Source organism: Rhea americana, unplaced genomic scaffold, assembly GCF_003343005.1.
Source record: "Rhea americana isolate MKP2758 unplaced genomic scaffold, rheAme1 scaffold_108, whole genome shotgun sequence".
NCBI lineage: Eukaryota > Metazoa > Chordata > Aves > Rheiformes > Rheidae > Rhea > Rhea americana.
The window spans coordinates 1,108,869-1,121,988 of NW_028185128.1; the positions used below are offsets into that span (position 1 = coordinate 1,108,869).

General features: G+C 36.8%; 1 protein-coding gene across 1 annotated transcript in view; it reads left to right on the forward strand.

The window, feature by feature from the left end:
• The window catches only part of ADGB (androglobin), a 141,090-nt gene that overhangs the window by 100,280 nt on the left and 27,690 nt on the right, over window positions 1–13,120 (forward strand). The window contains 2 exon segments of the mRNA XM_085310817.1: window positions 5,558–5,745; window positions 7,502–7,686. Coding sequence (XP_085166943.1) covers window positions 5,558–5,745; window positions 7,502–7,686 — 373 coding nt within the window.

Genomic DNA, 13,120 nt, shown 5'->3' on the forward strand with positions numbered 1-13,120 from the left:
TATTCTTGTTCCCTGTTGAAGAACTCCCTACTTAAAGCTGAAATTGTTATAATTCTCCAAGCTTTCACGCAGAATCACACAGAATCAGTMAGGTTGGAAGGGACCTCTGGAGATCATCTAGMCCAACCTCYCTGCTCAGCAGGGTCACCTAGACCATGTTAGACAGGGTTGCATCCAGGCAGGCCTTGAATCTCTCCAGAGAAGGAGACTCCACAACCTCCACAACCAGAGAGTGCCAATGCTCCATCACTCTCACAGTGAAGAAATTCCCCRTCACGGTCAGGCGGAACTKCCTGTGCTTCWATTTCTGCCCATTGCCTCTTGTCCTGTCACATGGGACAACTGAAAAGAGTTTGTCCCCATCCGCTTGACACCCTCCCTTCAGGTACTTATAGACATTGATAAGATCCCCCCTGAGTCTTCTCTTCCCCAGGMTGAAGAGGCCCAGCTCTCACAGCCATTCCTCAGAGGACAGATGCTCCAGCCCTCTGATCATCTTCGTAGCCATATGATGGTCTCTCTCCAGGAGCTCCATGTCTCTCTTGTACTGGAGAGCCCAGAACTGGACACAGGACTCGAGATGAGGCCTCCCCAGGGCTGAGCAGAGGGGCAGGATCACCTCCCTCAACCTGCTGGCAACAATCTTCCTAATGCACCCCAGGAGACCATTGGTCTTCTTGGCCACAAGGGCACATTGCTGGCTCACGGTCAATTTGTCATCCACCAGCACTCCCAAGTCCTTCTCTACAGAGCTGCTCTCCAGCAGGTCAGCCCCCAGCTTGTACTGCTGCCTAGGGATATTTTTCCCTAGGTGCAGGACTCTGCACTTGCTCTTGTTGAACCTCTGGAGGTTCTTCTCTGCCCAGCTCTCCAGCCTGTCCAGGTCTCTCTGAATGGCAGCACAGCCCTCAGGGGTATCAGCCACAAGCTTTGAACTTTATAATATAAAATATGATTAATATCAGTAACGWGTGGTTTTGGTTTAGGAGTATTATTTTTCTACTCGTTACTACGTTTCTTAATCTCTGCTGCTGAGTTTGTCAATAAAAATATAACCTTATACTATGCAATTTAGCTTGTTTCCCTCCTATTCATAAATGATTCATTACCATTTCAGTGGGCCTGCACATTGTATCAAAAGCTCTGTTGATGTTTTGACAAGACATTATGTGATTATTTTAAAATACAGGATTGAGTGGTATTATTTTAGTGTTACCTTTCCTTTTAATAGTGTTTTGCAAAAAAAAATCACAAACATAATACAGTAGCTAAGAAATACAGTATGTCTGAACTCCAAATATCAATATTAATATAGATCAAGTCTCTTTTTTCTTTAAATAAACTTAACATGTAGATATTCTACTTCAAAATTATGAACTAGCCACTTAGAGCAGAGCTGAAAAAATATATATCGGCAGGWATTGTTATTCTGCTGCCATAGCCACTCCTGGAACACATTAAAGTTCATTCCAAAATGACTGACACTGAGGATAAAATCTACAGATCAGCAATAAAACCTGTCTTCTTTCTGCAGACATTACAATCTAGATACATACTTCAGCTACTTGCTTTGCAGTATTTGGATTTTCTGCATTAAATTTTCTCCTTCTGTAATCGTATTTTCTGCTACTGGATACAGGTTTTTTTTCCTCTACTCAATTTATTATTCACAGGTCTTTTGAACACATTGTAGGAAATGATAGAGTAATAGGCATTCCTCAAACTTCAGCTCAGTAACAAATATAGAAGGATAAGTGATCATCATTTACARTCTATTAGTCTAGAAAACATTAGTCTAAGTAGGCAAAGACACTAATCGGTTACTCATCCTGACTACTTATGAAAAGACTTAAAGAAATTAGCTTACTTTATAGAAAAGTTAATTTAGGTGATATATTAGGAAAAAAAAAAACACTTTCTGATTTTAGGACTAGTGAATTGAAACAAGATACTGAAGTAGGTAATGTTATCTCTGTTTGGAGGTTTATAAGAATAAGACATAAACCTGGCAGGGGTTGTCTAGATATATTTGATTATTTCTCAGTAGTGACTGAGGATTACTTGTTGATCTTACCAGCCCACAAATTCAGTTATTGTGCTTTCTAATTAACTATGATATTATGAAATGCCCACTCGGCATTAACATTATTTCTACATTTTCTGCATATKTGTTGTGAACATTAGGATTGTAGAATCTTATCTTTATAAAGAGGCACACAAAGGAGARTGTTTTTCTCACATGCACCATGCTGCCAGAAGGAACTTGAATGTTTGGCTAATTATCTCTCAGTTTAAAAGTGAGCTTGTTATGGACAGGGGGAGTTTAAGTGCATGCTTAACTGCGTRTTTAAAAAGGCAAGTCCTCCTGAATGGTATCTTTGAAAGGTTGCTCTTACCTTTTAACAGTTAAAGAGAGTAAAGTGKCTTACAGTTACAGYTGTACAAACTTGAATCATAAATCATTTCTTTTAATTTTATTGTAAATAGTCAATAGTCCTGAGATCACAATCCTGTGTACGATCAAGAATTTTTCAAAAGAGCATTTTTACTGGAAAATACTGATTTCATTTAACTGAAATTTARTGGAAGACTAGCTAGAGAGAAAACTTTTCAACAGATTTTCCTCCTGGCTATATCTTGGGTGCAACATGAAATTTTATACTTGAAATAGCTAGTTGTTAGGCCTAGTTAGGAGAATTTGAAGAAAGGACTTAATCACGAGTTCCCCAGTCACACTGGGGACTCACTGGCATTCCCAGGCACAAGCTGGCCGTTGCTCTCATTATACTGCTTTCACTTGCCCCTGCCATTTAAAGGACCACAYTCATATTGCCTTGTTTTTTTCAAATACAAAATGCATTGAAGTTATGAAACCTTTCAAATTATGTTCTAGTTTCCCATGTTGCCCTTCACAGAATCCATAACAACAAGATAAATCTGTATCAGACTGATTAATGTTGTGTYGCATTTATTTTTAATTTTTAATTTGTTTTTTTAATATCAGAAATATTTTTTCTTAAATCAACATCTTCATAAAAGTAAGAATAGTATCTTTACACTTAGGGCTTTATTTGCAGTGTTATTAGTAAAAGTAATCATRAAAGGGACAGTATTAATTTAAATTCAGATTTTAAGGCAGAATGAATGTGATCCCTGAATTCCCATGCAGCAAATTGTCTGTATTCACCCATATTTTTGCACTGCCTCCAGTACAAATAGACATTYTTCCGTTTCTGTTTTTAACAGTAAATGAAGTTATTTTCATTGTTATACTTTGTCTAAATTTTCATTCATATATGCAAGCACTGGTAGATTTTTCTAAGTATCTTCTGCATGAATTGCCAAAAATATTTGTAACCTCATCTTAGCTGTGGTCACCTTTGAAGTTAAAGGTAACTATGATCTCAAGTACTTGACTGTTCCTTTTTCTCATTTTGCATTTCAAAATCCTTACACAGTTTCAAAGTATGATGCATCAGCATTTTACAACACAGCTCTTTCTTATATTTGGTGTACAGGCAGAAACAGGTTAGCCTTTCTAAGTAATTCTTTTAGCAAAACCATAGAGGATGTTTTTGACTGATGAACACAACTGTTCCTCAGTTCTCATAATTTCTCAATAATAAATTAATGGAGTAATGCTCTTCCTGGATATAACATACCTCCTGCACCTTAGGGTTGATAGGAACTCCCTTTTTGGTATCCTGTCCCAAAATCCCCTTTTCTGTCTCTTCATGGTCATCTTTTTCTCCACCTGATAAGGAAAACGTCTCCTAGCTTGTACYGTTAGTATTCTGGAGCAAGTCAAAGGTTCAGTTATTTTCAATTTGATGAGCTCATGTGGTGCACCTCCCCATTTCAKTAGCCTTTTGGAACTGATTTGTGTCAGTCTGTTTGGCACTGCAGGGTGTTTTATTCTTGCCTGTCAATATTCAGGAGTGAGAGGACAGACAATAAAGCACTCCTCTGCAGTGCTGACTGAGAAGGGGTAACGATCTGAAGTCCAGTAACTGAAGGGAAGGTGTTTGCAACGCTGAGACTTTGCAGCTGGGAAATAAGTCCCAGCAGGGACTTAAYGCAGGGTGGCCTTTCAAAAGTGTTCAATTGTGCTTTTCACTTTGTTCCATTTGAATTTAATGGTTATATTCTCATCAGCTGCAATAGGAATAGATTTAGGCAGCAGGGGAGCATTTTTTTTAAAATCACACTTTAAAAGTTGTTATTGCAGAAGTGGAGAAAGGGGTGTTGTTCTTTGGAGCAACCTCTTTCTGATTTCCAAGAGCTGAAAAGAGCTGAGTCTTTTTGCCTAGTTCCAGTGGAAAAAGCAGTCCTAATTATGCAAACAATTCAAGGCAGCTGGAAAATATGGACAATTAAGGAGCCAACATATGATATGAAGATCTTTTGGAGTACTAGTGASGGAAACAAGAAACCTAAGGCCTGAAGTAGTTTGAAGAACACTCATTTTAATCTTCACCATCAACAACAACTTTTTCCTTTTTCAGTCAAAATCATAGCATTAAATGGGTGATACAATCCTCTGGAGATTAACTGTGCTACTTCAGATTCGGTTTGCCTTTTGATTTTTTTCCTCCAATTTAAACTTCAACAGGTACCCCTGAAAACTGAAAATTCTTTTCCGATTTGGGGCAACCAAAAAGTGTTTCATATGATTTTTACTTTATTTTACACTGATATAATGTGTTGTCTTCTTTTTTTGGCAACAATGTGGTATGATAATTACCTTTACACAGAAGATCGCTAAAGCCCAACTTCTGGAGAATGTCTTTGGGAAGTATAACTCACTGCTGTTTGATCAGCAACAGTAAAGTGTAAGTTTGGTGTGGCTGGCTCTGARCTTGGACCTAAAGTTCTTGGCTTATGAAAAGTCCTTCATAATGAATTCTTTCTTCATTATATCTACGATTAGTATTACTACTATGACACATTTTTAGTGTGATATCAAGAAGAGCAAAAAATAYCGTAACAAAAGAAAATGAATTTGATTGCTACTATTGCTAGTGGTTTTACAAGAAAAGTATAGTAATGTTGCAGAACCCAGAGGTATATAKGTGTGATTTATGTAGGAGCTCTTTGTACAGTAGTATGAGGTACCAAATAAGAACACCGACTGAATAAATACATTTTTACTTTTATTGAACTTCATCATGTTATAAGAAAACTTTTCAGAATAGAATATTGCACATGCCTGAATAAAAGACACATTAATATTTGATAAATTAGACTTTATTAAATGATTTATAATCATAAAATAATTTAGTTAGGAAGGGGCCTCAAAAGTTTGTCTGATTGCATCACAGACACACACTAAAGATCAGGCCAACTTCGAAGTTACATGAGGTTTATTCAACTTGCTATGTAATTTTTTGCCAAACATAAATTGCTGTAATAAGAGGTGCCTTGTAAATAAGACATTAAGAGAGCTATGAGATTCTTGCTTATGAAGCACATTTTGTTATGGACAAAAAGTATGCTGCGTGTAGTCATTTTGTGCAGTGTTATTTCCTAGTGAAAATGACTTATTTTCTGTTTTCAGAAAGGATACACTTTTATGGCTGAAGCACATACTGGTGACTTATCTATGGCATCTGGGAGATGGAGGCTCCGGCTCATTGGTTCCCATAGTCCACTCCCTTTCCTCTCTCGGGAGGCTGTAAACAACTTCTATTCTACTAAAGAAATTAAAGACTATTACATACCCAATAGCAAGCATATAATATTCAGGTAAATATTGAAAGGAGAATAACTACATTGGGTTTTTTTGTATGTACCACCTCAACATTCTTAGAAGAGGAAGGTGTTAAAACAGACATTTGAATTTCCAGGGCCATTGGGTGTTCAATATTAAGTTCATCACTTTCATAAATAAACGTGTAATTTTGTGAAATACTGCCACTGCTTAATGAAGTACACAGACTGTAGCTTTAAAGTCATAATAACAATGATGTTCTGCATTTCTATAGCTTCATTCTTGAAAACTAATCCATACTTCAGTTACTGAAATTCCATAGTACTTTGGAGAATTAAACATGTAGTAAAACAGCTACTTTGTAGATGGGGAGATGGTGGCATGGAGTTTGATGCATTTTCCAGCTAGTCAGACAAAGCTAGAAATAAAATCAAGAAGTGTAACACTTATTTCTCCTGATTGATCAGACCAATTTTCATCATGCAGTATTGGCAGAAAAACTTACTTTAATCATGAACTTTATAATTTTTTTTGTAGCATGCAGATTGTTTTAGGAGAACATATTTAATAAGAACATGATGATTTAATGTTCCTAGTCCTTTTTTAATTGATTGACATTTACTGTAGTCAGTTTATTCTAGCTGAGTAACTGACCTTCAGAAGTTATAGAAACCCCTATTCAACATTAATTGCTAATGTTTTATTGCTTAAATACAAAGTTAATCTCACAGTACTGTGCAAGCTCTTGCATGGTACTRTGCTACTATGCTAATGAAACTACTATGCTTTTTAAAGTTTTTATACAAAAGGACTGCACACTGTAGCAGAACAGGTCCTGCACTTAAAGCTGATCACATATGTATCTTGAAGGCTATGTCTCTAACATTTTGCCATGATTGCTGGAAGAGCAATGTGTTATGACAACTTAAATCAGTATTCATCCATCAATGTATTATTCCCGGGATAAAGTCTATTCAACATGAAGAATCAGGTTCACTGCAGTGAAGAAAATTTGAAATGGAAATATAACAAATACACTGAAATTCTGTAAACTATGACTCTTCCTTGTTTTTTTTCTCCTTCAGTTGTCAACAGTCTTTTAAGAATTTTACTTTAAAATATATTTATATTTTTGCCTCAAGATGTCCTAAAGTCAAGGTGACAGGGTTTTTTATCATTTATTTGCTTGTTTGTTTGCTAACTGAGGTTAGTCTAACAATTTGAAGTTAAAGAAAAAGAAACTGCCATACTTAGAGTTTTTCTAAAACCTCAACTGATGCATAAAATTATAAATGATGATAAAAATATTCTTTGAATTTAACCTTGAGACTTTAATTCTGCAATCTTTTAAGTCAACAATATTTTAAGTTGACCAGAGTAATAGCAGTCATCAAATGAGACAGCTCTACACTTTTGAAAGCAAATCCTTCTTTTTTCCTTTGCTGAGTTACTTTTTAATTGCATCTGTTCCCTGATCTGACTTTCCATATTTTTCAGAAAATACTAGTACAGCATGAAGGAGAATGTGCATCTAGACATATAGTAAGAGAGCAAAAAATGAAAACAACAGGATCACCCTTTTATTTACAGCAAACGATGCTTATACTGATCATGGATTCACAGCACTAAATGCCAGTAGGGAAAATCTAGCCCATCACATTGCAGGAAAACAGTTAACTACAAACTTAATTTTAAGTGTGCTTCCAAGTCAGCGTATGTTTAGGTACTTTTCTGAAAAAGAACACTCTGCTATAGCTGATTGTTTTCCTACATTTTTTTCTTCCTCTTTAGGTATTCAGTAAAAGCCACAACATCACATATTGCTACTGTGCAGGTACAAACCTCTAAATCTGATGTGTTCATTAAACTACAAGTCCTAGATAATGAGGAAGAAATTSTGAGTGTTACTGGAAAGGGACATGCGGTCATCCCTGCTTTTAATTTCCTGAGTAATGAAAGGCTTTCGAGTTCCTCATGTAAGTATTTTRTTCTGTATTTGATACTTTTATTCACTTAAGGGTTATACATTCTTACAGTGGTTTTAGGTAATCACAGAAAAATATATTTCACCTTTTGTTTCCGTAAAATCCCTCATTTCCTTGTGATTGGAGTAAATCAGCTGCATTCTTGAAAAAGGAATCCTTGGCTCCTCAGCAATGAGGAGAGGTACCAAAAAGACTGATGGAAATAAAGTGTCCAGCCTTATTTTCTACCTCTGACTTTTAGTCTTGTTCCRTAATTGAATACAATTGTTTGGAAAGCTGAAATAGCTTGTCATTTCTGAATATTTCATGCATATGCTTTCCTGTACTTGTGGACTGAAATATAGTTTCTTGTCTTTATTTGTTTCATCTTGAAGTACAGGTGGTTTTTCTCTGTTAATACATTGATTTCCAAACTGTGGGACATGGTAGATAATTCAAAGAAGAACCCAACAGTTTAAATGAACAGTCTTGAACATCATCCCTTTTAGCAGCAGATTCTTGAATAATGATACAGTGTTTATCTTTCAGCAAAACTTTCTGGTTTTGTTTCTACCTCTCCTACAGCCTCACAGTGTTATTTATAGAAATAGAAAACAGTGAAGGAACAGCTAATTGCTGCAGACTTACCAAACTCAGAAATGCCTGTTAGGGTATTGCCATCTCTTTRTGATAGCAAATACAGGAATACAGTTAAATGAGGTATATGATTCTAAGGAAAATTTCCACATTCATCACTGATGTGCTCTAGTCATTTTCAATGAAAAATCGAGTACCTTCTACCTGCCTCCACTATACTTCCTTTAACTAATAGACTTCGGGTGAAGCTGCTGTCCAGTTTTAATGTCTTTGTATAGTCTTAATTTGTTTTCCACTTTTCTATAACTTCATTTCTTAGTCAAGCCATTTCCATTTTACTTATAAGATTGTATCCAATTTTGAAGTTTTGAAATTTTTTCAAAGTCCATCTAGCTTCATTTTGAAAATGTGTATTTTTCATAGGCATTCCAGATCTGCTGAAGTAAAGCAGTAGTTTATAAGCAAGTGAGCTACTGTACTGTCCATGGACACCACAGAGCATTGATAYTGTAAGATATTAAAGTCATAAGTCCTTATATGAAGACTTTTAAACAATGAGACTTCTATAAATCAATGAGTTTCTGCCTGTGTTTGAGCATATTCAGAACTTGAGGCAAAGACACATCATTCAAATATTGAATTGCTGCTTTGCTAAAGCTCAAAATAGGATCATATTTTGTGCATTCACGTCCACTATTTTGAGCTGTGTAGTTTTCTAACATGATGTTTAGAAAATGGTTGTTTTTACAAATTTCCAATGTTGCATGGAAAAATTATCTAATTTTGTTGTGTCTATAAAATGATATGATTCCTGTTTTAAATATACCTTGTTATCTCCCCAAAAACAAAATTAAATGCTGCAGAGACCATGTTYTTAAACTATAATTCTTAAATGACAGTGTCCTTTTAATAGAAGAGGTAGAGAAGCTCTAAAGTCTATGTCACTGAGTTACCATGATAGCCATGATCAATAGCTAGTTTTGGTTACTGTTACTAGAATATGGGAATGGATTAATAAGTTTAACAACAGACTGGTGAAAACAGAAGCAGGATGGCCCCGATTAGAGTCAGCATCACAAATACTTGAAATAAATTGCCAAGTTACTCTCAGTAAAAAGAAGAAACATTTGGTAACCTAGCTTGTTGGTAAAGATCATGGCCTGAAKACTGAAGTAAGTTAAAAGGTACTATCAGACAAAAGGGAAGAGAAGTGGGTTCCAGTAGAGGGTGGAAGGGAGCGAGTGTGTCAGAATGACTAAGAGGGAGATTTTGTCTCYGCCAGTGTAGCAGGGGGCATAGGTGGGAGAGCTCTCCCAAAGAATCCTTGGAAAGTTTACATAAAATCAGACACAAATATTAGACTTTTCTCATCTGTAGGTGCATTTTAAACCATTGTAAAAGCATGTTTCTTTGCTCTTGTCAGAAATGTTTGGAAATTATGCTTTGTACAATAATAATACCGGAACCTCCATAAAATACTGACACCAAATTTAGATGGGGATTTATAGAATAGCTAATGCAACAAGGTTCATACTGTCAGTAGCTAGTTAGTTTCTAAAATGTGTATTTTCACTAAATAAGCATATTCATAGATGATCACTGCACCACAGTACCAAATTAACTAGTATGTTGGCAGAAGTAGTCTTAAATGACATGATTGTGCAAGCATCTGTTGTGCATCAATAAAACATTATCCACCTTTCCTACCCACAACGTGTTAATTCATCTACAGCAGAGCTGTTTTATAAATGTCTTTTATTTCTCACCAATTACATTCAGCCAACTGATGCTGAATATCTGAATTTACTTACACGGAAATGTAGCATATGACTTGGGCCCTAAACACTAGCTTGTCAGTGAAGGACAAACATACTGAAATGCTGCAAGTGTGACTTGTTGATATAGGGACAGCAGCCTCATAATCCTTTTTTTTTTTTTTTTTTTTTTTTTTTTTTTTTTCTTTCTATAATATCAGCCTGAAACAACTCAGTTTCAAAGTATATAGTTCTCGTTTGGACACTTATATGAATCTAAAGTCAAGGCAGAGATGAATTCCACTATTGCTTACAGAGTCCTTTTAGTCAGATCCTTGCTTAGGAAAACCAAGATTGAATATTTATGTATGCCGTAAGAAAAGCGATTTGGTGTTACAGCACCACCTGGTGACAATTGCTAGAACTGTTACTGTGCTTATGTACGCATTTGGGGAAACTTCTTTAGTAAGTCTTCTTTCCAGCAAGGGCAGAATAACATTCTTGCACAGGATTCCACCTTTTGGAACTGAGTTATCTTCATGGCAGGTTCATCCTCTGAGCAAACCACTACAGAATTCTTAAATGCTTATGCTCTTCAGAGAGAGAGAGAAGAGAAGGATAGTGAGGYATTCATGAAAGCAAATTATAGCCTAATGAAGATAAAATCCCTTAAATCCCTCTTTCCTTGAGGGATAAAGTAGGCTCCTTCAGAGGGCATTTTAGAGCTCCTAGTACCTAGAATCCAGTCCTCCTTGAGAGGAGTTTATCTCTCTCTGTTGACTACAAGAGCGAATACATTTCATTGGACTCACTGCTTTAAAGCTACTTCATGTGAATTCTCTGCACTGTCCCTTGATAACAGTGCTTAAACAGGTTTTGAGAAATTCCTGCTCATCAGAAACTTCCATGAAGGTATCGTAAATGTTACCCTAGAGGCCAATTACTTGGYTGGCAAAAGGCTGTATGTGGAATTATTCTTCCACTTGGAATCTGAGTTGTTTCTTTGCAGAAGGTGTTCACTCAGATGCAGAGGAACATGAAAGATACTGATCTCCAAATAATTTCAGTTTCTTCCGTATCCAAGTGCAATTCTCTTGAATGACAGCTGCATGATTGTGGTTCCTTCTGATGAAGAACTTGATAATCTAATCACTATGGGTTATGTCTCCTCTCACCTTCATAGTCTGGGAGAGTAGCTGGTATCTGGAAAGCTCAGCAGAGCTTCTTGAGTGAGAAAGTCTTCCACAGACATAGGCTGGCTCAGGCACAGCTTGTCCACAACAACATCCACTGAGTTGTACTACTCCAAAAAATAGGCTAGAAAGAACAGAGTATTGCCTTCAAGTCCCCAGGCAAAAATGGCTTAGTGGTGTTCTGCATTTTTGCAGTGCCCTTTTCCTCAGGCCTCCTTACCACAGGGACCTATGGTTCAGATGCAAAAGATWTTGAATATCATGCAGAAGAGCAATTTAGGGTTTGTATGAAGGTGAGGTGAGGACACCGCCTCAACCCCAGCAGGGGCAGACACTATGGTCAATAYTGAGCATTTATTACCTCTACGTCTAAGCAGGGGTTCCCCAGAAGTTTTTCCTATTGAGGCAATAAAGGCGCAGGGGAATCCAAGGCACCAGTGAGTGTCGGTCCACGGCAAGGAATGGTTGGGGAGGCACTATAAGAGGATTTTGTGTAGTGTACACATGTGCAGTACACATATTGAGCTCATCGACAATCTTGATTCAAAGCCCAGGTGTAGTACCACACTGACATGAGCCCAGACGTGTGACCATKGGTATGAGTCAGCATGCCTTGTTGATGCTCCTTTTCCCATGAAACAGTCTGGCTAGCTTCCATCACCTGTCTCCTCAAAATTTTCCCAAAATTTCCTGTACAATTTGTAATTAGGACTTTGAGACATCTTGAATGAACCATCTCTTGAAAGTTGCATGTTGGAGGCATCTCAGAGAAACGTCTCTAAATCTCACTTCCCAACTCCTAGAAATTTTCTTTTTTTTAGGAAATAGGAAYCACTCTCTTACAGAGAAGAAAGAAACTACATTCGAAGTAGTCTGTGGCATTTGACTTCCTTAAGAAATAATGTCTCCTGATTCCATTGAAGTTTCTAGCTGAACACTCAGCCTTTGATTTGGCATTGATGCACTGACACACCTCCCATCAAATTTGCTTAACCTGGCCTAATAGCCCTCTCAACTCTCGCAGACTTCCCAGAACATCTCCTTAACACACATGAAACTGTCTGTTTTTATTCTGAAGTGTTGCAGTGATACGGTATCATCCATCCTTTGCTTCTAGAGTAAGACTTGGGAAAAGTAAAGCCTTCTGTCCTCAGTAAAGTCAAAAATACATCTCATTCTCAGTTGAYGGTCAAGTTGTTGTTACTGTAACTCTGGTGAAGCTGCTTTTTTTTTTTTTCCTCCCTTATTCAATGTTTACTTTTAGAATTCTCTTTCTTTCTCCTATAACCATTCAGGTTCACCAGTATCAAAGATAATGATATTAGATATTATAATATCATATTGGATCATATTAAGAATGACGATCTATATTGTTAGGGCTTCCTGAATCCAGTAGTCTAATTGAGGTGCGACTGCTCTAGCTCCAAGCTCTAGGTCCAACGAGCAAGGCTGAGCAGATATTCCCAATAGGTACGTACATGAAACATGTATACAATATCCRCATACGTATGGCCAGCCACACAGATCATTACAGATTCCACAACAATGTTGTGCTTGCTAGCCTAAGAAAGAATGACCCAGTCTTACTTTCCCTTTAAAGGTTTTCCTTTCTTGTGACTGAACACAAGTTTAATATCTCTTGACTAATACTTCTGTTATAGCCCTTCTTTAGCACTATTCTAGCTTCACAGCTTTTCCACATTAATACCCTCCTTGAGAGACAATGGTATAACTTTATAAATGATAAATCACAAATAATGTTAGTTCTAGAGCTCTTTTCAACATCATTTTTTTTAAAACTTTAGCCAGAAATGATCCTTGTGTTGAACCGACCTAGAAGACTCCTGTAAGGATAGAGATTCAGAACTGGCAATTGCCCCTCTTCCCTTCTTCCATACATAT